The sequence below is a fragment of the Alternaria rosae genome, assembly GCF_020736505.1.
Source record: "Alternaria rosae strain MPI-PUGE-AT-0040 chromosome Unknown BKA58scaffold_11, whole genome shotgun sequence".
Lineage (NCBI taxonomy): Eukaryota > Fungi > Ascomycota > Dothideomycetes > Pleosporales > Pleosporaceae > Alternaria > Alternaria rosae.
In genome coordinates, this window is record NW_025763580.1 from 881,133 (window position 1) to 901,758 (window position 20,626).

The 20,626-nt window shown below is 52.3% G+C and overlaps 7 protein-coding genes across 7 annotated transcripts; 4 read left to right on the top strand and 3 right to left on the bottom strand.

Annotated features, from left to right (window-relative positions):
* Positions 1-55: 55 nt before the first annotated feature.
* Positions 56-1,578, top strand: BKA58DRAFT_347301 (acetyl-lysine deacetylase). Its single transcript, XM_046168453.1, has 2 exons — positions 56-588; positions 644-1,578. The coding sequence occupies exons 1-2, from the start codon at positions 223-225 to the stop codon at positions 1,511-1,513; spliced, it is 1,236 nt and encodes a 411-aa protein (XP_046021012.1). The 5' UTR covers positions 56-222; the 3' UTR covers positions 1,514-1,578.
* A 441-nt stretch (positions 1,579-2,019) lies between these two features.
* On the top strand, positions 2,020-3,289 carry BKA58DRAFT_54676 (uncharacterized protein). The gene is made up of 3 exons (XM_046175504.1): positions 2,020-2,668; positions 2,721-2,798; positions 2,857-3,289. Exons 1-3 carry the CDS (start codon positions 2,311-2,313, stop codon positions 3,021-3,023), a joined length of 603 nt encoding a protein of 200 aa, XP_046021013.1. The 5' UTR covers positions 2,020-2,310; the 3' UTR covers positions 3,024-3,289.
* A 645-nt stretch (positions 3,290-3,934) lies between these two features.
* BKA58DRAFT_54672 (putative serine esterase-domain-containing protein) lies at positions 3,935-8,109 on the top strand. The gene is made up of 2 exons (XM_046175503.1): positions 3,935-4,285; positions 4,406-8,109. The coding sequence occupies exons 1-2, from the start codon at positions 4,104-4,106 to the stop codon at positions 7,698-7,700; spliced, it is 3,477 nt and encodes a 1,158-aa protein (XP_046021014.1). The 5' UTR covers positions 3,935-4,103; the 3' UTR covers positions 7,701-8,109.
* Positions 8,110-8,458: 349 nt separating this feature from the next.
* On the top strand, positions 8,459-11,115 carry BKA58DRAFT_369364 (uncharacterized protein). Its single transcript, XM_046168961.1, has 2 exons — positions 8,459-10,372; positions 10,421-11,115. The coding sequence occupies exons 1-2, from the start codon at positions 8,519-8,521 to the stop codon at positions 10,958-10,960; spliced, it is 2,394 nt and encodes a 797-aa protein (XP_046021015.1). The 5' UTR covers positions 8,459-8,518; the 3' UTR covers positions 10,961-11,115.
* Positions 11,116-11,270: 155 nt separating this feature from the next.
* Positions 11,271-12,672, bottom strand: BKA58DRAFT_449634 (uncharacterized protein; the record flags this gene model as incomplete). Its single annotated transcript, XM_046174320.1, has 2 exons — positions 11,271-12,513; positions 12,563-12,672. The coding sequence occupies 2 exons, from the start codon at positions 12,670-12,672 to the stop codon at positions 11,271-11,273; spliced, it is 1,353 nt and encodes a 450-aa protein (XP_046021016.1).
* Positions 12,673-13,083: 411 nt separating this feature from the next.
* BKA58DRAFT_54718 (uncharacterized protein) lies at positions 13,084-14,374 on the bottom strand. Its single transcript, XM_046175505.1, has 2 exons — positions 13,775-14,374; positions 13,084-13,717 (listed from the first exon to the last, which is right to left on the bottom strand). Exons 1-2 carry the CDS (start codon positions 14,280-14,282, stop codon positions 13,155-13,157), a joined length of 1,071 nt encoding a protein of 356 aa, XP_046021017.1. The 5' UTR covers positions 14,283-14,374; the 3' UTR covers positions 13,084-13,154.
* Positions 14,375-15,794: 1,420 nt separating this feature from the next.
* Positions 15,795-17,496, bottom strand: BKA58DRAFT_324410 (high affinity glucose transporter; the record flags this gene model as incomplete). Its single annotated transcript, XM_046167962.1, has 3 exons — positions 15,795-16,166; positions 16,227-17,006; positions 17,056-17,496. The coding sequence occupies 3 exons, from the start codon at positions 17,494-17,496 to the stop codon at positions 15,795-15,797; spliced, it is 1,593 nt and encodes a 530-aa protein (XP_046021018.1).
* Between the last annotated feature and the right edge of the window lie 3,130 nt (positions 17,497-20,626).

The following is a 20,626-nucleotide window of genomic DNA, read 5'->3' on the forward strand; positions in this document are numbered from 1 at the left end:
GACGTATGCCAATCTTTGAGGATCCGTATTTCTAGTAGGACCCTGTCGTACGATACCTCAATACAGTGTAGGCACTGACTAGGGCGAAATTCCTCGTAGCGGATTGGAGAACATGTCCGAGATCCAATGGTCGTGCTGAAGGTATAAGAGTAAGCGAATGCCCTTGGCCTCACATGTAGCAGTAACTTCCTCGAGGTGTCAACACCCACACCAAACGCAGACATGGTCGTCATTAAATCTCTAGCAGCTATCGCATCTTTTGGGTTAACCATTGCAGCACCGCAGGCTCCAGTATCATCATCGGCTGTGAGCTCTCCTAGCCCATCGGCGTCAAGCTCAGCGACCCTTACCACTGAGGAGACAGATAATCTGTTTAGTCTTCATGAAGAGCTAGTCAATATCCCGTCTATCTCTGGGGATGAGGTTGAGTGCGCAGAGTTCATATCAAAATATCTATCGGACTTGGGGTACTACGTCAAAGAGATCCCTGCTGGAGACACCGGAACTTTCAACGTCTTCGCTTATCCTCAAGAGCTCAAAGATGAGGGGGTTTGGCCGGAAGTTCTGATCACTAGTCATATCGACACTGTAAGAATAATCGACCTGAGACATGCTCCAACAATAGCGTCTGACACAAAATTAGGTGCCACCATTCTACCCATTCGAGCGCAAGGAAGAGAACGGTACAGTCTATCACTTTGGTCGTGGCTCAGTCGACGCCAAGGGCCCCGTAGCAACGATGATCATCGCATCCCATAAGCTCTTTCAATCCAGAACTGACACGCCCAGTCTGGGAATGCTATTCGTTGTCGCTGAGGAGACTGGCGGCGCCGGAATGAGAGCCTTCGCTGAGTACGCTTCCAACACTACTTTCCGAGCAGGTATCTTCGGCGAACCAACGGAAGGCAAGCTAGCTAGTGGACACAAAGGATACCTAGGCGTGAGCTTGGACATTACAGGCCGATCTTCTCACTCCGCGTACCCCTGGCTCGGCGTGAGCGCCGTCAACTATCTTGCCGAAGCCATTGTCGGACTGAACATGCTCGAACCGGCTCTACCAAGGAGTGAGCTGTTGGGAGCAACGACGCTCAATGCTGGACTTGTTGCGGGTGGCGTCGCCAGCAATGTCGTTCCTGACAAGGCTAATGCAAGTATCGCCGTCCGCATAGCTCGTAGCGAAGACGATGCTGTCGACGTTGTGCAAGACATGATTGCTGGGATGCTCTCGCCTTTCGAAACCCGCGCAAAGGAAGAGAATGCTACTTTCGAAGTCATCTTTTCGAATGCTAGGTACCCCGCGGTCATTCTCGACACTGACGTTGAAGGCTTGGAGGTTGCGCCTGTGTTCTTCGGAACGGATATTCCCAGCTTGCCGCAAGTGGAGAAGAAGTATTTATTTGGCACTGGTACTATTGAGGTCGCGCATACGCCTGATGAGATGTTGAGTCAGGAGGAACTTGTGCAGGCAGCGGAGGCATATGGCATGATTCTTGAGAGTCTATTTTCTGAGTAGGAAGATTCGATCAGATTGATCCGGTGTAGGAAGTGGATATCACTGTTGAAGTACTATACATGTGCAGTATCTCAGTACGCTCAACCATATTGATGCCTATTTGCTCCACGACAACATGCTTGTGTGACACTGATCATATTACACTCGTTTGTGCAGTAATGTGGATGTTGGAAACCAAGTGAGCTTGCTCCAGGAGGTTGTCGTAGGCGTGACATGGGAAAACAGCCTGCCTAAGCCATATGCATATCAGAAGTAAGCGTAGAGAGCTATATATGACCTCGCATCAGATGTTCTCATAGTACATCAGCTCACAACCTCCACTCCGTCTCTTTCAGAGCGGAAATTGAGATGATGTCAGGGGCGCACCATCACCGCTTCCTCCCTGATGTCTCTCCGCTCTTGAACCGCCTGGCCCTCCGCCGCGAACTAATACCGTAATCGCCCCTTCTCCAAGTGATGGCTGTTCGCAACGCTCTCTCACCGCGCCTTCAGACCTTTCATTGAGGCACTTTTGCTAAGTGAGAGAGGAAAGAGATGGCGCCATAATGCACCTGACGCCTGAAGCAAACGGTCTTGGGCTCCTGTCTTCGGAACTGATGTGTCCATATAAACCGCCGATCTGGTTCCTCCTTGACTCTTTTCTTGATCAACAATAAATTGATATATACAGTACATTTCGACTACTACATACCTCTTTCAGACCTCGAACACATCTCTTATCCCAAACCTTCGAGTCGACTACTATATACACCTTTCAGACCTTCAACACTTCCTCCTTACTACACGTTCAAGTCGAAATGTCGAGCCCTCCTCAATATGGTCCTACTGCCCTACCCCAAGGTGCCAACGACGGCGGTGATGGGTCTACCATGGACAAGGCATCCTGGGTTGCTAGCAGCAACAAGAACGCGAGGAGCTTCATTGTACTCCAGGGCAAAGACTATGTACGCTGCAACATGGGCGATGCTCTCCAGTTCTACGACACCGGCTACCGTGTATTCGACCCGCCTACTGGTCGCCGAGTGAAGTTCCAGTACACGGGCTCTGGTCGTCCCCAGTTCGGCGCTTTTGCCCACCAGTACTGGGAGATTCAGATGGAGGAACACGCCTCCTTGGTGAGGCGTGATCGCTTGCCTGGAGAGGATCTGGGTGAAGGTTAGTTCCATATTAATCAAGAGGAAAGGATAGCAATACTGACATGTTACAGACGCAGAAGAAGAGTACGAGGTTGCAGGAGATTCTGCGTTCGACCGTGTCGAACAAGCACCTTCGACTCCTTCAAAAGGTAAGTAGCAACCTCGTCACATCTCTCTTGAGACCGAGCTAATGCTAATACTTTCAAGATACACGTGGAAACCTAGCTATCTCTCCTCCCTCCGGTGGTCGCGGTCGCGGCAGTCCTTCAACTCCACAAAGCCCCAGCTCTGGCGGTCAGCCAGGATCTGGCCGTGGTTCAGCTGGTCGCGGCTCCAGTACTCCTCGAGGTCGCGGCTCAGGCGGCTCCAGATGAGGTCAAGGATCTCCACAGTCACCGACGTCACCCTCTTTCGGCAAGGGCAGGAGTCCGGCTGGCTCTCCTAGCGCTGAAGCGGCTTGAGATGGAGGGTGTTTTCTGATATCATACTTTATATTTGCTTTCTGGAGCCTCGGTCGGTGAAGGACGTCTTGTATTCGGGGTCGATCTAGCAAGGCGTTTGGGAAAATGGCGAATACCCCTAGACTTTTGAGATAGACCTCGGAATTATACACCTGGTTTTCCATCTGAAGCCGAACCTGAAACGATAGTGCTGGTGAGAAGAATGTGATGCCAGACTGCGTCCAACTCCGTGATATCTCATTGAAGTTCTCCACGCGTCATTTTCGTGATTACTTCGTGACCTGGAAAGTACACGAGGGTCTTCAGGCATACGTAGGCATACGTACTGCGATGATCTAAAAAGTAAACTGCCGAATACGTGTCTGCGCTAATAAGTACCCGAGGGTCCATAAGCGTCCTCATGCAGGGTACCGCGTCGATGTGAAAGCATGATGAGGCATACATGTTACTCAGATCTGAAGGTATTATTGACAAAAAGAAAGTCTACGATCCCTCGATGTATCATACGCATGACGCGGATGAGTCGTGATGAAGGCGTCGAAAGGAGGCTGAAGGAATGAGGTCGGAAAGCGGCCGAGGTGCGTTCCGACAAAGGCGCAGGGCGTGTCTTGGAACCCGAGAACGCGTAAAATACGACCAACAGATTATCGCTTATCTGATGCTGCATCTGACATATCCGTGAAGCTTCTGTAAGCCTGACAAGATGGTGAAACCACGCGGACCGTTCTCGGGAGGGATACACCTGCCAGCGACCTCGTGCAGCGTGCCTGCCACGCGAGCAATGACGTGCGACGATCTCCGACGAGCGCGTGCGTGACCATCGCCAGGTTGCTAAACTTCGCAGTTGACATACATCATCCCTTCTGGCCTCCGCGACATTCGCTGTGCTCCATATTTATTTCGTACGGAGCGATCAGCCACAACTACTCATGTCCTATGACGCGCCTGTGGCTGTTGTCCATTGGTCGTACCGGTCTCCGCTGGATCCGCTAAATGCTGCTCACGCCTCGCACCTACTCCCTCGCTCACATCGCCGACACGGGCCGCAAACGCCCTGAATCCTCGTTCTTTGTGTGTATACAGTCGCGGAAGGAACGCGAAGCCGAGGAAAAGCGCGCGCTGAAGATGTTGCTGTTGCATCAAAAGGGGAGCGTCAAGGTGGGAGAGGTTGTGAGGTAAGTTCTCAGGGTCTGCCGGCGGGATGCATGGACGCTGTACGCACTTTCTATACGAGATGGACAGGGCGCGACAACGTCTAGGGAGGTCATAGGACTGGTTACTAAGTCGCCATGCAGATATACGCTCACATACACCCCCTCCGAAGACCGCATATTACCGCCTCCTTCCTGCCTCCACGTTCGCATACGAAACTCTTCCGCCATACCATTACGCGCCGCATACCTCCACGGGCCATACACGATTCATGTATCCGCCTATCCTTCAACATTCAACCCGAACAAAAAGTCCGACGCAACCTACGGCGAGCCTGACTTTGAGCCTAATGTCAAGGCTGGCGGATACTGGAACACCAAGTTGACTGTTCCGGAACAGTACAGAAGCGACATTAAGGAGGACGACGGCACCCCGAAGAGCCTCACATGGATCATCGAGATCGCGTCGCAAATCATCTTCTCCAATTCCGCGTCTGTAAACTACGAATTGTTGGTGGCACGCGACGAACGATCGCTGGACCTAGGCTTCACTGCTGTCACTGGCAATAGCCATGGAACGCCAGGGAAAGTGCAGGATCACCAACAGGGCAGTCAGAAACATGTTTCGCACCATCCGGCACAGCCTAAAGGGGTATATTCGAAGGCGGTTAAGCTAGTGGTTGATGACACTACAAGCTTGTGGAATACACCGGAGCTACCCGAGTGGAAAGACGCGGACGAGGTCCCTTCAAGAAAGTCGAAAGATCGCAGTAGTCCGACGGAAACCCGACAGAAGAAGAAGAACATACACCTTGTGATAGTAACGCATGGTCTACACAGCAATCTCGGCGCGGACATGCTATACCTGAAAGAGAGCATTGATGCGACGGCAAAGCAAGCGCGAGAAGATCGAAGACGGCGGCGAAGAGAGGAAAGAGGAGCCAAGAAGACCGAGTCAGATCAGGATGCGTCGACAGCACCATTGTCGGGCGGTCAAGAGGACATACCAGATGATGAGGAGGATGACGACGAAGAAGATGTGATTGTTCGTGGTTTCGACGGCAACGTAATACGTACGGAACGAGGCATCCAATACCTAGGGAAGCGACTCGCTAAGTACGTGTTGAACCTGACTTACCCTGATCAACCATACCTGCCAATCAAGAAGTCCATGGGACAGAAGTTGTCTAATACATTCTCCCCAACAAAAGACAAGCCAGACGAAGGCATACCGGCCCATCATGGCAGCAGTGTGCATCACACATCTTCAGGGCACGACAAGCGCCCATACAAGTTTACAAGCATTAGCTTCATCGGCCACTCTCTTGGAGGACTGGTACAGACGTACGCAATCGCGTACATCCACAAGCACTCACCTAATTTCTTCGACACGATCAAGCCCATCAACTTCATCGCTATGGCGTCTCCTTTCCTGGGACTGAGCAATGAGAATCCTACCTATGTCAAGTTTGCTTTGGACTTTGGTCTAGTAGGAAGGACAGGTCAGGATCTCGGTCTTACCTGGAGAGCACCGACGTTGGCAAAGAGTGGCTGGACGGCTATGGGCAACGTTTTTGGTAATCAGACCCAGGATCAGCATCAAGAGGATCCCGGCGCAAAGCCGCTGCTGCGCATCCTTCCTACTGGTCCGGCCCACCAAGTCCTACGAAGATTTCGTAACCGTACCTTGTATTCCAATGTTGTCAACGATGGTATAGTACCATTACGCACAAGCTGCCTTCTGTTTCTAGATTGGAGAGGCTTGGGTCGGGTTGAAAAGGCTCGCAGAGAGAACGGTCTCATCGGCACAGTGGCGGTATGGGGTTACGGTCAAATTACTGGACAAAACTCTTCGCCCAACCCCTCTAGAATTGGATTCTCGGATGATGAGGGTTCTGGGGTCGAATCGCCCACCTACAACGGCAACGACACCACCGTACCTCTACCAGGCGCCGACGTTACAAACCAAGAAGACGAAGCGCAAGTATCAACTGCAGAACCAACAGCCCATCAGGCCATCGAAGGTGGGCAAAAGAGTCCAGAAGGCAAGGAGCCGAACGACCAGTACTTTCAACCGCAAAATACTTTGATGCAGTGGTGGAGCTACATCAGGCCGACTGGAAAGCACACTTCCCGCGACAAGAAGATGTTCAGTCGTAGTCAGACCATTTCCAAAGACGAAGAAGACGAGCTGTCTCCGGCTGAAGCTGATCACGCGACGTCGTCACATAGCGCACAGCCAAGAAAGCGACCTCAAGCAACCCGAGGAGACTCCATTGTCGATAATCCCAAAAGCCATCTAGCACCACCCAAAACCACCATCTTCGAGTCTGCTGGGGACTTGATCAACCCTCCTGTTCCTCCCCAATCCTGGATCACAGACCCATCCACACGAGCACGCACCATCTTCCATGACAGAATCTACCATCCTGAAGACATTCCACCGCCACCTACGAAAACGAAGCCAGCACGCAATTTCTCTGGTGACAGTACTGCTTCCAAGGCATCGACAACAAGTGTCGACGAAAGTGTGATGCGCGTGGAAGAGAAGATCGCTCGCGCTTACCACAAAGACCTTTCTTGGCGTAAAGTACTTGTCAGCCTTGAGCCCGACGCTCACAACAACATGATAGTACGTCGTATGTTTGCTAATGCTTACGGATGGCCTGTCGTCAAGCATCTTTGCGATACGCATTTCGCAGACACTTACTCGGCGAATACGCGGGATGAAGAGGAGCCCGCCCTTGACCGTGCGCAAGCCGTGAATAAGCCCATTACCGAAGACGGTGAACATGTCAAGGGACAGGAGCGATTACAGCCGCCTATTGAGCGCACTGATAGTGAGATGAGGGAAGTCGCCGACGAACTAGCTCCGCTCAAGCCGCCTAGTCTGAGGATACCCAAGAGATCGAACACGACCGACTCGACCCGTAGTGTGGGGTCTGGCGATTGGGACAGTATTTACTTTGGGGAGACTAGCGACGAGGAGGATGAAGTGGACGATCGTAACGCTGTCCAGAAATTCTTCCAGCCTAACATGCCCAGAAGTCCTCGAAGTCCTTCCGGAGGCCCACCCAAGACACCGGACGGCAGAGGCACAAGCGATGCAGACATCTCCGACTTTCTCCATGGATCCAGCACAGTTGAGGTTCACCGAGGTCTTGGTGCAAGTCCAAGCAGCAAGTCGGCTAAGTCGGCCAAGTCAGCTACATTGACCCGCGAACCGGACTCAATGGAGTCGACTGACGACCCATCCAAGGCTTCTGAGGAAGCAAGACCAGTAACCCCTGCTGGTAGGATCAGCGGAGTTGGGTTGAGGAGTTCCATCGATATTCCTGCGTCGCCAGAGGCCGGGCGAGCAAGAAGTGAGAGCACTGTCACTGAGCAGGTCGCGAGACTTAGCAACCCCAAGAGCGACAAACATACAACGGGCTCGTAGCATGGAGTTCGTCGGTGGTTCAGACAAGCGATGGCAGGCCTTAGACGCAGGAGTTCGAAGTTGCAATGTCGAGACAATATCCGCGTTTCTAGCGTGTAGCACCCGTTCAAAAAAATTCCCTCGTCTACACTTCGACTTCTTTTGAAGGTCAGTCAAGCGCTTTCGGTCTCGGGTGCAGTGGGTGTTACGTGACGTTGGGTTTGAGATCAATGCACAGAGACGGATGCTACACGAGCGAAGTCATGGATCGTAGCACAATCGCGTACACAAAGATACCCCCAGATCTTATTACATGGTTTGTAGGAGCAAAGGTCTTCTTTTTCTCGTAGCATGGTTTAACTCTATTAACTCTATAATTCTCTTTGCCGGGGTCGTTCTTTCCGTCGCTACATGCTCTATCCCAAGTCTGCGTATTCTCAACAGACGTCACCGTACGTAGTAAACATATCGGAAGCCACTGATTCTCTCATTTCCTTCTTCACTCGCTGATCTCGAGTTTCTCCTCGCTCACGTCACATTTATGCCGCGCCTTCCTCATTCACTGCCGCTATTGTGCGGCAACACGCTCCGTTTGTTGGTGGACAGAGCTCCAAGCTCGGTTTGTTGTGGTCGAGTCACCACTTGAGCGGATCACCACATTCCACAACCACAACCCGATTGCGATTTCCCAATGCACCGATAGTTGTCGCGTTTCTTCTTTGGTCTAGGTCGGTGGTTTTGTTCTGGGTTGATTGCCTCGACACACTCGACTCCGGCATCTGCACCAACGCCAACCGGCACTACCCTACAGTGCACGACAAGATACCTCTTTTGGGATAATGGTCGTTCCTGATTCCGCCAACCCCGCTTGGAGCATGCGCCCTGCCGCCGTGATGGTTGGCGGTCAGAGACGCCGCAACACGCGCCGTTCCAACGCACCGCGCTCCAACACTACGCCCAATCTCGGTCTTGACTCACTCGCCGGGAGGGAGAATGCGAGTGGTATCACCGCAGCACAGCATACGGATCAAGTTGAACATTCTCATGTTTCACCTTCTTCTGCGCCTTCAAGTCCTATGGCCAACTCCTACGCACACAACGGTGGCTCTCCAGGCGATCGTCATCGCCCTCTCCCATCGCGCCCATCTGATGGCTTTTCGAGTATTCCGGCCGCCCATTCGCCTACACCCACAACAGGAAGCGCATCGACAACAGTCACGGAGGCCAAGAAGAGGCATGGCAAATTCGGTTTCAAGTCAAAGGATCAAGACCGCCCGAGCAGCTCCCATGAGCCTACTCTCCAGCTGTCGCCTCTACCGCCGTTGACACCTAGCAAAGCTGCACAACTGCTGGGCGTGGACCCTGGACCTAGCCTTGGTAGACCCCGGAGTACCTCTGTAGGCCGTCCAGCTCAAAACGATGGCGGCTACGATAGCCTACCGATACGCCCGGTATCGACAAGGCGAGGATCTATGTCGGCAGTAACCACTCAGAAGAGCGCATCGAATAGGCAGACGAGATTCACTGAAGAGGGCCTTGACATGGAGCTATCAAAGCCCAAGGGCTTCTGGAATAACACTAACCGGAAAGCTCAGCGAATGTTAGGCTTACTTCCATCTGCTCCATCCAATGCTAGCCGTGAAGCTGATATGGGGCGCATCGCAGCTGTTTCTCTAGCGCGACGTCCAGAAGAACATACTGATACATACCGTAGTAGCGACGCCGAACGCCATGGTCAGTTCCGTTCGCTCCCACCAGTTCCGCCCGTTGTTCCCGAAGCTCCGAGAAGACGTATGCGCAAGAAGCTCCCTAAGGAGCTCGATAGGATGGCACCCATTACGGAGACCTCACACGATGAGCTGCGCACTTCCTACAAAACCGGCGAACGTGATCCTGAGCTGAACGCTACCTCCGAGTACGCAAAAGCTCCCCCCAAGGCACCGCTATCTCGGTCACGTAATGAGTCACTGCTCACAACAGATATCAGGTACGAGTTGGAAGAGGACGACCTCTCGCTCATAGACGAGGTCATTGATGAGGCAGCTCAAGACGAACAAGAAGACTTCATAGCCCATCCTGGTAACGAGATTGATGTCAAAAATGGCGCAACTCTGCAATCTACAGTGTTCCGCCTCCGCGGCCCACTGCAAATGGTTGAAGACCGTTTGCTTGACGAAGCAGAGGCGCGACTAGCAGTTAGCAAGGCTGTGCAAAACCAAAACGACGTTGATAGACTCACTCTCGACACCACATACGCTACCCTGAAGGTGTCTAACGAAGCCATGAAAGCAGATTTCGCAGCCGCACAACGTTGGAACGCCGCCCCAGAAGAGTGTGAGCGTTGCGGTGGTGCGGATAGCCAGGTTGACAGCGACGACGACGATGACTTGATCTCTATCTGCAGTAGCATTGACTTGGACGAAGAGCCCACCGTACATGTCGCAACGTCCGTACCATTCATGCGTGTCACACCCGGTATGGTGAAGCTTGTCGACATTCTGCCTAGGAAGAAGAAACCAGCTGTACCGCCTGCACCACCTGCACCACCTGCACGAGTCGCGCCGGTTGCACCGCCCAACCCGCTGCCCATGCTGGCGTTATCTAGTCAGCTTAAGGCGCCCTTCAGGCCTACGTACTACTTTCAACATGACGAGAAGATCAGTCCATTTAACGAACGCAGTGAGCATGTGGAGGTGCGTAAGTATCTCTCACCTACTGCAAATGCAACTAACGAAGTCCAGCCTACCGTAATGTGTGGCCCCCTTTCCGCTAGCGAGTTCAACCGCCTCGACAAGGACAAGAAATTGAAGCTGCCCCGCGACGAGTCACGTCTTCTTGTCCAAGACTGGATGTCTGACTACGACCACACCAAACAACGCCCTTTATCCGAACGTCTCGACTTCGATGTACTTGCCGATCAGCAAATTCCTCCTGCCCCGTTCCCCAAAGAAGACCACGCTACACCTCCTCATCCGCCCAGGTCCTCGTCAAGAGAGCACTACTGCCTCCATAACGGCCATATCTTCCACCCCATCAACCTCAAGACTGTACCCGACGAGGTCGCCATCAACAGCTTGGAAGTCCGACCTTACCTGCATACCTCTGTTGGTTACAAACAGCATGTCTCTGTTCCTGTTTTCTGTGACCGGTGCGACGAAGATGTCAAAGAAGAGCTCTGGGAGTGCGACATTAGTGTCTGCCGTATGGGAGTCTGTAAGCAGTGTGCAGAGGATATGGAACATGAGTGGCAAGAGCGTGTTGCTGATGCTTGGACTCACTAAGGGTCGCACATTCACGGTATTTGCGATAAGCGACGACGTGCATATGAAAAGATTGGACAGGAATGTAAGGTTATCAAGGGGTGCGTAAAAGTAATGAGGAGATGAGAAGATAATGTAAACACTCGACGATCACCGTAGATATAATATGATGGAGTAATGACTCTATGATCGATGCGCCAACTTTTCCTTGCCCAGAATCATAGTTGGCCTGAGCTTTGCACTTTTGTATACTTCTGACCCCAAATCCGCTCACAAAACCTTTCATGTCGCCCCAGAAGATATCCACCAGAAGACAGAGAAATCTATCCGTTCAGTCCTGAAACTCCTTTGCCTCACCCAAAACCTTCGTCTCATCATCTTTCTCCTCCTTGATAATCACACAGTCCTCATGGCCCTTCTCTTTTCTAGCCGCAGCATTTGCTCCTTCCCGAACCACTGGCCTGAAGACTTCCTTCCTCTTCGCAGCCTCACTCCTGCCTCCACGTTCACTTCCACCACTCACGACCACCGGCGTCGAACTAGCAAAATACGCCCCTACAACCCCCAGCTGCCCCGGACCCGCCTGCAGTCCATGAATGAACTCATTCCTCAGATCCCTATGCTCATTAAACAGCCTATCCCACGCGTCCTTGAGACCCTTCGAGGCATTCGCATGGTACCCCGGTAGCGAGCGCATGATAATAGAGTTGGGGTTCTGCTGATGAGAAGGGGGTTGCGACCAGTAGGATGTTAGGATGTGGAGGAGGAGGTTGCGGAGGGGGGAGGGTGTTAGGATCGTCGTTATGGGAGAGAATGAGGGTGTGGTCTCCCGCCATACGTGGTCGATGAGCGTGGGTGTGAGGGCGAAGTAACAGCCTATACCGGAGTAGATGTGTTGGATAGTGTGGTTCATGAAGGAGAGGGCGCCGAGGCGTTGGGCGAGGAGCCAGGCTTGGATCGAGGGCGGGATGGTTTGCGGAGAGGTTATGTTGTGTGGAATAGGAGGGGGTGGCATGGTCGTTGGGACTGGGCTTTGAAGGTGGGTGAGCGGGTGGCCTGGTATGGAAGTAGATTGTACGTATGTTTGGAGCGGAGTCTTAGAGGGTAGTTGCTGAGGTGTTACGGGAGGTGCTGGAACGGGAGTTGTCAGTTTTGTGACTGCTGTTCGTGGATAGCGATGAGAGTTACTTGAAATCGGCCTCGCGTCGATGTTGGGTGGGTATGAGTCCTTGTAGATGAACTTGAGGAAGAGGCCAAAAATGGCAGGCTCCACATCCGGTAGCGTGATGATATTTCCCTTGTTCATTGTGTTATTCTTCGTAGTTTCTTCCTTAGAAGGCTCTCTATCTTCCTCTTTTATCAGCACCTTATCGTCTCTCGCATTCTTATCGTCCTGCAAAGTGGAGAGTTTGCGCTTCTTGCTAGCTGCGTGGTCTTTTGACTCTGTGGCGTTCATACGAGCGATTTGATCGCGGAAGTAAATGGAATGAACGCAGAGTAAAGCAGCAGGAAGGGTGTAGGTCCGAGATGATGGGTGTTGGCCCACGACGACTGTGACGGAGTTGCCCTGGATCCTTATTGATGTTAGACGAGCCGCTTCAGGCTGCGACATCAGCTGCTTACATCTCGAGGAACATGTCAGAGTAGGTGAACTTCTGCTGAGGTGCCATTGGTGGAGGTGGTCTAACGTGCGCTGGCTGTAGAGTGGTTGGCTGTTGCACGGTGACGCCCATTCTGGCTTTTTGAGTCGCTTATGAACGAATTATGCTAGAAGGGATTGACTTTTAAGGTACAAGCAGGTTGATGGAGGATGGAAGAAGCTTCTCCCACGATAGATGACTTATATACATGACGGAATTGCAAGAAGCTACCCGATAAGGGTGGCGATCAAACGTGGCTGTGGAGAGTGAGAGACAACTTCGCCTGGATCAGGGTGAGACCGGTCAGGTAAGACGATATTGCGGCATATCTATGTCATAGGGCAGGTACCACAATGAGTTGTTGGTGGACAAATAGTGCTGTTGTCTCGGGCTCATGGGAGGGAGAGAAAGTTTAAGGGTCATCTCCATACACTGTGGATCCAGAAATACTTTGCGACAAGACACATGCCATAGCTACATTCAACTGCACAGTGAACGCGTTGTGGGGTGTATTATGTCGTTATTTAATTCGTTATAAAGTAAGCGATCCGCCTTTAGGGTACACTACCTGGGTATCAACACTGACTGCGACAATCGCCCTGACAACCTGAGTTGTTTCGGCTCTTGCTGCCTTCCGAGTACAACGTGGCATCGTCCAGGATGTCGTCCAACTCCACATCATCTTTCCCTGTCCTGCGGAAACCAACCTTGGCCGGGCATGTCACGACCGAAGAATGTTTGTCGCTATTCGCCATCGAGCTACTCTCCTCCATCTTTGTGAATCCGCCACGGTTGCTCGAACTGTACGTCCTCTTGCTGTCCGTCCACCTATCCACATCCTGGCAACGTGTAGCTGCATCGCCGAAGAGGTTCTTATGTTGTAGAAGATTGACAAGGCGGTTGAGGACAGAGAACTCAATCTTGAGCTTGATGCTGTAAATTGCCGTCTTGTATGTGGTTTGGATTTCGTAGTGGCCGGAGAATTGAACTGCGATAAGCGTGATGTCGAACGCCAGGACTGCGACATTGACGATGATCAAGTGGATAAAAAGCTTTCGTAGAGATCCCCGTCGTCGACCACAATCTCCATCGAGCATCTTTACTGTTCGATAGATGTAGATGACAGATATGGCCATTTCTACAGGCGTACAAAGTCAGTTTATGTCTCGCATGCGGCTTGGATAGAAACACTTACCCTGGACTGATATAGCAACAATCTGGACCTTGTCATAGATCTCGAATCCCGGGAGAAACTTCGCGGAGTCTTTGGAGTTCGCTCCCATGGCGAAGGTGAATAGAGGGACACCGAGAGCGATCGCGGTGAAGATGATCATATAGAGCACCCATCTGATCTTCCTGGCGTCCGCGACAACAAGATGCAGGCGTGAATACAGTACAAGAGACTGTCCCGGGCACATGGTGACCCAGCCCACACCGATGATGGCGCTCGAGAGCAAGTCAAGCTTCGTGACCTGGAAGAACTTGAGGATGAACCCGATGGCGTGAGGGGCGATTCCTCCTGTTGCAATGAGCATACTCCAGAAGTATAGCCCACGGCGTTGTTTGAAGACAGCGAAGATAAGGAAGAGAATCTCAACCATGTTGTACATTCCAATGGCGAGGAATGCAGACATGGTCATAAGGATAGGAAGACTGGCCTGGACACCGCCAGTGACGCCGGACTCGGAGTCTTTGTCTGACATGGTGAAGGTAGTCAGGTGTCTCTCCGTCGCCTTTGTAAGTAATGAGATGAATGAGGGTGAGGTAAAGAGCGCATTCGTTAAGATAGCGAACTGAACTGGAGAATCCGATATCCACGTGGAATCCTGGGGTATTTCAATCAAAGAGAGTGTTGGTGGCCTTGCTGATTGACGCAGAGGCTGCAAGATGCTGATCAGCGAACATGTTGCAACTATAATTCAGTGTGGTTGCAGTAGTGGCAGTCGGTTCACCATGAGGAGAACGCAAACAGTAGAAGGCGTTGCGGACACTACCCCAGAGACTGACTCGGTGCATGGATGCCTGACGGGTTCGTGGCGTTTTTGGTACACTTGGCCATGTCATGAACCATACAGCTGAAGACAGGGTCAAGACGGGGGCGCGGATTTGCAAGCCCAAATGCTAGTCCCTAGTGATCGTTGATTGGGCCCGGGGGACCTAGTGGCGCATGACATGATCGTGGATTTCCACAACGGGGCGCCGGATCTGCTTCCCCATCATCGATAACATCGGATCAGCATAATTTAGCGAAAAAGCAACCAGTCGGAATCCAACGACCAGCCCCTCGTGCGTTTAAACTTACCTTGCTGCCCAGTTGGGTTGCACCTGTACCTGAGTGGTTTCTTCGCTTTCGCGTCAAATCGGCGACTCAACCGAAGCGAAACTCTGTCGGTCGCCCCCATCATGGAAATAAACCCTGGGTAGATTATCGTCCATCTCCGTGCCGTTCTGCGATATTTCCAGAAGGGATCAACAGGTATAAGGCGTCCATGTCAAGAGCTTCTGGTCGTTTCTTGCATATGCAGCGCATGAGAAGGTTTTCACTCACATTCTTACGCTGAACAGCGAACCACTCGTTCTCTTTGCTACAACCACCTTGCCACGGTATTCGCCGAGAGCATGAGGTCCGTGGACGGCTGAGCATGCTGCACCGGTCCCGTGCGCCCTAATATCGCCAACGCCCTTGGCCCTGGTGTTGCGGCATCTTGGGCTTGCGCCATCCCATAACCGCAATGGGAATCGTTGATAGCGATGGAATTTGGTTCACACAGCCCCTGCATGGACGCGAAACGCAGTATCGCAGCACCAAGAATATGCGGCTCTTTGTCGGCGCTTTTGCCTTCCAAGACGGACTATAATCGCTTCGCTCTTGTAGCCCGAACCTATCACTCGATGTCAGCTAAGCTACATGTGTAGGCCTTCCGTGATTAGTGCAAGCTGTCAACACTTTAAACCCGAATAGTAAGGTACGATTGTGGGAACAAGGGATTAGTGAATGGATTCACGGACTATGCTACGTGGCTGCCCGTGTCAGAGATAACTTGAAGTTGCTCAGGAAGAGTCGTGAACCGCGTCATCGACGATGGCCGTAACTCTATAACCGAATGCAACCCAACAAACCGCTGGAAAGCCTATCTAGTCCCAGCAACCCGGAAACAAAGGTGGCAAGATACAGCAATCGTCATTCTATAGACGGTATCGCTAAAGATGTCCGTTTAGACCTTGGGCTCAGTGTGAACATTCTCGACATGACCGTGGTCGTGGCCGAGACGTCCAACTTTGAGGTTACCGGCCTCGATGTCGCGGGTGACACGGTCGAGACGCGACTCAACCTTGCCAGCCTTCCAGGCAGGAAGACCAGAGTCGAACACGTCGTCCATCTCTTCAAGGGTCTTGCCCTTGGTTTCCGGGGCAGTCAGGAACATGTGAATGAAGGCAACGGCGTTGAAGGTACCAAAGATCATGTACATCTTCCAGTTAATCGACCACAGAAGAGGGGGAACGGCAAAAGCGAGGATGCAGTTCCAGCTCCAATTGGCGGCGGTAGCGAGAGACACGGCCTTCGCGCGAACCTTGGCAGGAAAGATCTACAGAGGTAGACGAAGTCAGCGTACGTTTCACATGGATTCCCCACAGTCGGAACTTACCTCGGACGGATACGTCCATGACGTTGGGCCCCACGTGGTCGCGAACGTGGCCACAAAGAGGTATGAGCAAGCGACAATGCCCTTGGAAACGGCGCTGTGCTCGCGAGGTACCACCCAGGAGATGTCTTTATCGGTAGTGTCTGGGTTAGGAATACCGTAGGAAGCCTGCAGAGCACCTGTAGTATACAGCCAGACAGCCATCATGAAGGATCCGCAAAGTAAAGCTGGGCGACGACCAAACTTGTCGAGATAGAGGATAGCTGGTAGGGTCATGGCAACGTTGATGATGTACTGAATTGATGCAGTGAGGAGCTCGTCGGCGATACCCGCTCCACGCATGATGAAGACGATGTAATACATCATGATGTTCATACCGCAAAGTTGAGACCACATCTGGATGGACATACCAAGGATAACACGCTTGACGATGCGGGGCTTGGCCAGAGCGGCGAAGCTAGTCTCAGCAATCTCACGCTCGAACGCAAGCGCCTCTTCGATCTCCTTGTATTCGGCAAGAACCTTGGGGTGGTTGACGTTGCCGGCGCCGTGGAGGTTGGCAAGAACATGGAGGGCCTCCTCCCAGCGGTCCTTGGAGGCGAGCCATCGAGGGGAACGAGGGAAGAAGAAGAATCCGATGAAGAGGATAGCGCCGGGAACAGCTTGTACACCCCATGGGATCCTGAAGGCCGCAGTGCTCTGGTTCGGGTTGTTGACGCCTCCATCGACGAAGGAACAGCCGTACTGGATGAAGTACTGGATCAAAATACCCCAGGTAATGGCCTGGCTGGAGTCAGTCTGAGTTCCATACATGTATCGAGAAGTGACATACCCATTGTTGCAAGGACACCACTCTACCGCGGATTTCTTTGGGCGCAATTTCGGCCTGGTAAACTGGGACGATGGCGGAGCAGATACCAATGGCGTACCCACCGATAAGACGACCAACACAGAGGAGAGCAACGCCGTTGGAGGCGGCCTGCAGAATTGCGCCAATGATCCAAATGAGAGCAGCAATCTGGACAGCGTTCCTACGCGAGAGGCGATCGGCGAGGAAGGAGGAAGACAGAGCACCGACGAGAGAGCCCGCCGGCATCGACGCAGTGATACCACCTTGGCGAGTGCCGCTGGGGTTGCCAAAGTAATTCTTGTACGCGGGAGTACCCAGCGCACCCGACATCGACGAGATATCGAAACCGAAGAGGATACCACCAAGCGCGGCAAAGCCGCAAATGGCGTAGACGTTGTAGATTTGTGGGAACTGTAGCGCCATTGTTAGCGAGTGCACTCCAGAGCAATTGGGAGAACGAGGACATACCTTCATCTTGCCAAGTCGCTGTGACGAGTATGGGTTGATAAAGTTATGGGGCGATGTGAGAGAGAGAGGACAGTCAAGAGCTGGGAAGCTGCAGATTTATGGTCCCAAGAGCGCGGAGAGAGCGAGTGATCCTAATGGAGGCAGTCTGTGCGGCAAGTCTTGGGATTTAGTATTCACTACAGCACTCTTTACCGCCCGATTGTAGCCTTGCTGACAGCAGAAGTGGTTGGTTACATGTGAGAGCATTGTGACCCCGCAAACCGGTGTTGAACCAGGGCGTATGCAGATCTTACAGGAAACCGGCAACACATCCTGGGGTAGTGCATGCATGGGTGGCCTCCATAATGGTTGTGCATAACGGCGTCCAATAAGAGCAAACACCACGCCGTGTTTGTTCCCAGTGCAATGGCACCTGCCAATACTACTCCGGCCCCGTGGTGTTGCACTGGCAAGGCGTCCAAGTACTAAAGGCCAATAACGTTGTGGAATGGAAACCGCCCTGATGTGTGTGGCACTCCGCAGGTGTAGAGACAAGGACATGAGCAGGTACTGGTTATCATCTCGGACCATAATTGAATATGGAAAATCATCCGCAGATGATGACCTTCGTGTTCGAACCGCATTCAAGGATCAGGTACTCGGTTCCGCTACGTTCGAACGCTCAACTTTCCACGTGTTGCTGGACATCAACTGTAAAGATAGACCGAAGCGTGAATCCTGCGCTGGCCTCAAGCCTGGGCGGAGGCGCGGCATCGCACGATCTTCTCACGAGCACAATGAAGGTGAAATCTTGGGGACATACTTGTCGGCCAATTTTTGACATTAGTAATACGTACACAGCAAGCGAAAATGCTTTTCCAACCCTCGAATACAAAGTGATGCATAGAACGCGCTGGAAGTGCAGTGGTTTTCGAGATGAGATGGCAAGAGAGGCCAGGAGGTTGCGATCGCGACGTAAGAGGCGGGAGGCGCCAAGCATGCAGCGGCGCCGCCAACTGTCGACCCCAGTTTTCGGCTGGCTTTACTCCGCGTCCTGGGAAAAACCAACACCAGCGAACAACTCGACTAGACCATGGGAGTGGCGTTTCTCTGTAAAGACTGCCTAAACAGACGAGCGCATCGAGTGCTGTTTTGAGCAACACAGCCGGCGATGTCAGTTAAGGACAGTTCCGAGGCCTCTCTGCTGACGGGCGTGCGCAGCATTGTGGCTTGGTTTCGAAATCGGCGAAGCCAAGATGAGATCCAAGGAGAGCAATTCCATCAAGATGCGGGGCTCGTTAAGGATTACTGCATCTTCAAGGTGCCTTAGGTATACCCATGACCACCGCGCGGATGAGCCTGAGCACAACCAGCAATTCCGTCCGTACAAGATGGTAAGAAGCGGCCACAACTTTCTCATTTCTTCTACAGCTTCCGCCTTTGCAAGACGTACGACGCGCCATTGCATCACAAGCATGCTCCTTTTGGCGGCAATTCGCGTCGATGAGATCTTAGCAGCTCTTGTGTAATTCGGGGCGTTCTCCAGATGATACTGATTCCTAACGCCGGGCCGTGTATCTTCGCTTTCCGGTATGGCATCCACTGCCGAGCCCACGCTTCAAGAGTGCATAAGGGGAGTAAGAGTTGGGAAAAAAACACGACTGCTGGCTAAGTATACCGAGTATAGCGACGGCCGCATACGAATGTTGTCTTGACAGCCTGACTGGATCTAAGGTAGGTCTCGGAGCTTCGCTTTTGACCGTCCAGCCTGTACTACATTTCAATACGTTGATATGGTGTGATGATAAGCTCACCCTCATCAGCCATCCTATGCGGGTCCTAGGCACTGTTACTAGGGTTCTACTATCCCGAGCTTAGCTTAAACATTGGGGAACAGGGCTTGTCCGACATGGATGGTCTTTCTCGAAGTTTCCGAAAGGGGTTTGTAACCAAACCGATGGTATTTGTCGAGCGGATACCCTTCGGAAATTTGAGGGCTATGCTGCAGGTACTTGATAGCTAAGTCTTGTCATATACTGACGCTGAGGACATGAGTTGGGCTATGTCGCGACATAATGAAGTCGCACGTCTCGCAATATCCAATCCAATTCGGCTTGAGCCCAGACCATCAGGCTGAAGGTGCCCTTGGATTGTAAGAAAATGGACTCATCCATCACCATGTAGCAGAAGATGTTGGCATCACTCTCGAAGAGAACGTCAGACACACGCGCTACATACTACAGCCTATCTCGTTGGATTCAGACTGCGCCATGAAAATCTTCTATTATCGTATTACCTCCTTGACTGACTCCGAGGAGTCTGGAACATTTGTCAGCACTCTTGAGCAGCATCCCAGCTTCTTGATTGAACCTGCCAACTTCCGCCATCTTCGGCGACATCCACATCCGCTTCGCTTCGCTACGAAACTCGGACCTCAGTATTCACACATCCCCTAAGTTTGCATATCCACCCATGGTCGTCTCCACGCTCATCTCTGAAAAAAGCAACTTGAGTACCTCTCAGGTGTCTAACTTGAAGCTTTCGGCTTCTATTCGCTGCTCACCGCGAGTAAGCGAACCAGTAGCACGACGCGACACCACACCACCTACCAATCGCAACGCGCATCACAGTATCGCACAGTTATGGCCTCGTCACAGACCAACATCATCTTGGAAAACGATGTTTTCGAGTCGTACCGCACCCAGACCCCATCGTTGCTTTCCTAGTTGGGCCTTGACTATTGGGTTGGTGGAGATGGCAGAGTGATACTCCTGCATGAGATCGCGTGGGTGGACCTGCTGACGCGGGCAGCTGCCCTTGCTATAAACATGACAAGATGTCATATGTCTACATGTACTAGCAGGTACGTACTGCGCATCAACACCACGACTCTGATATACTCGCTTCCGCTTTCTCGACGTCGAACCGCCATCAAACCAACAAAGCGACAAAGCCAACGCCAGCCTTTCATCAACTTGTTGAGGCTTACCGTGGCGAACCGCACAGGACTGTCAGCACGCGTGCAACGGGCCGCAGCTTGTGCTAGTCCCACCAATTATCACGACGTCGGTATCACTGGCCATTTGCCTCGGCAAACAGTACATAT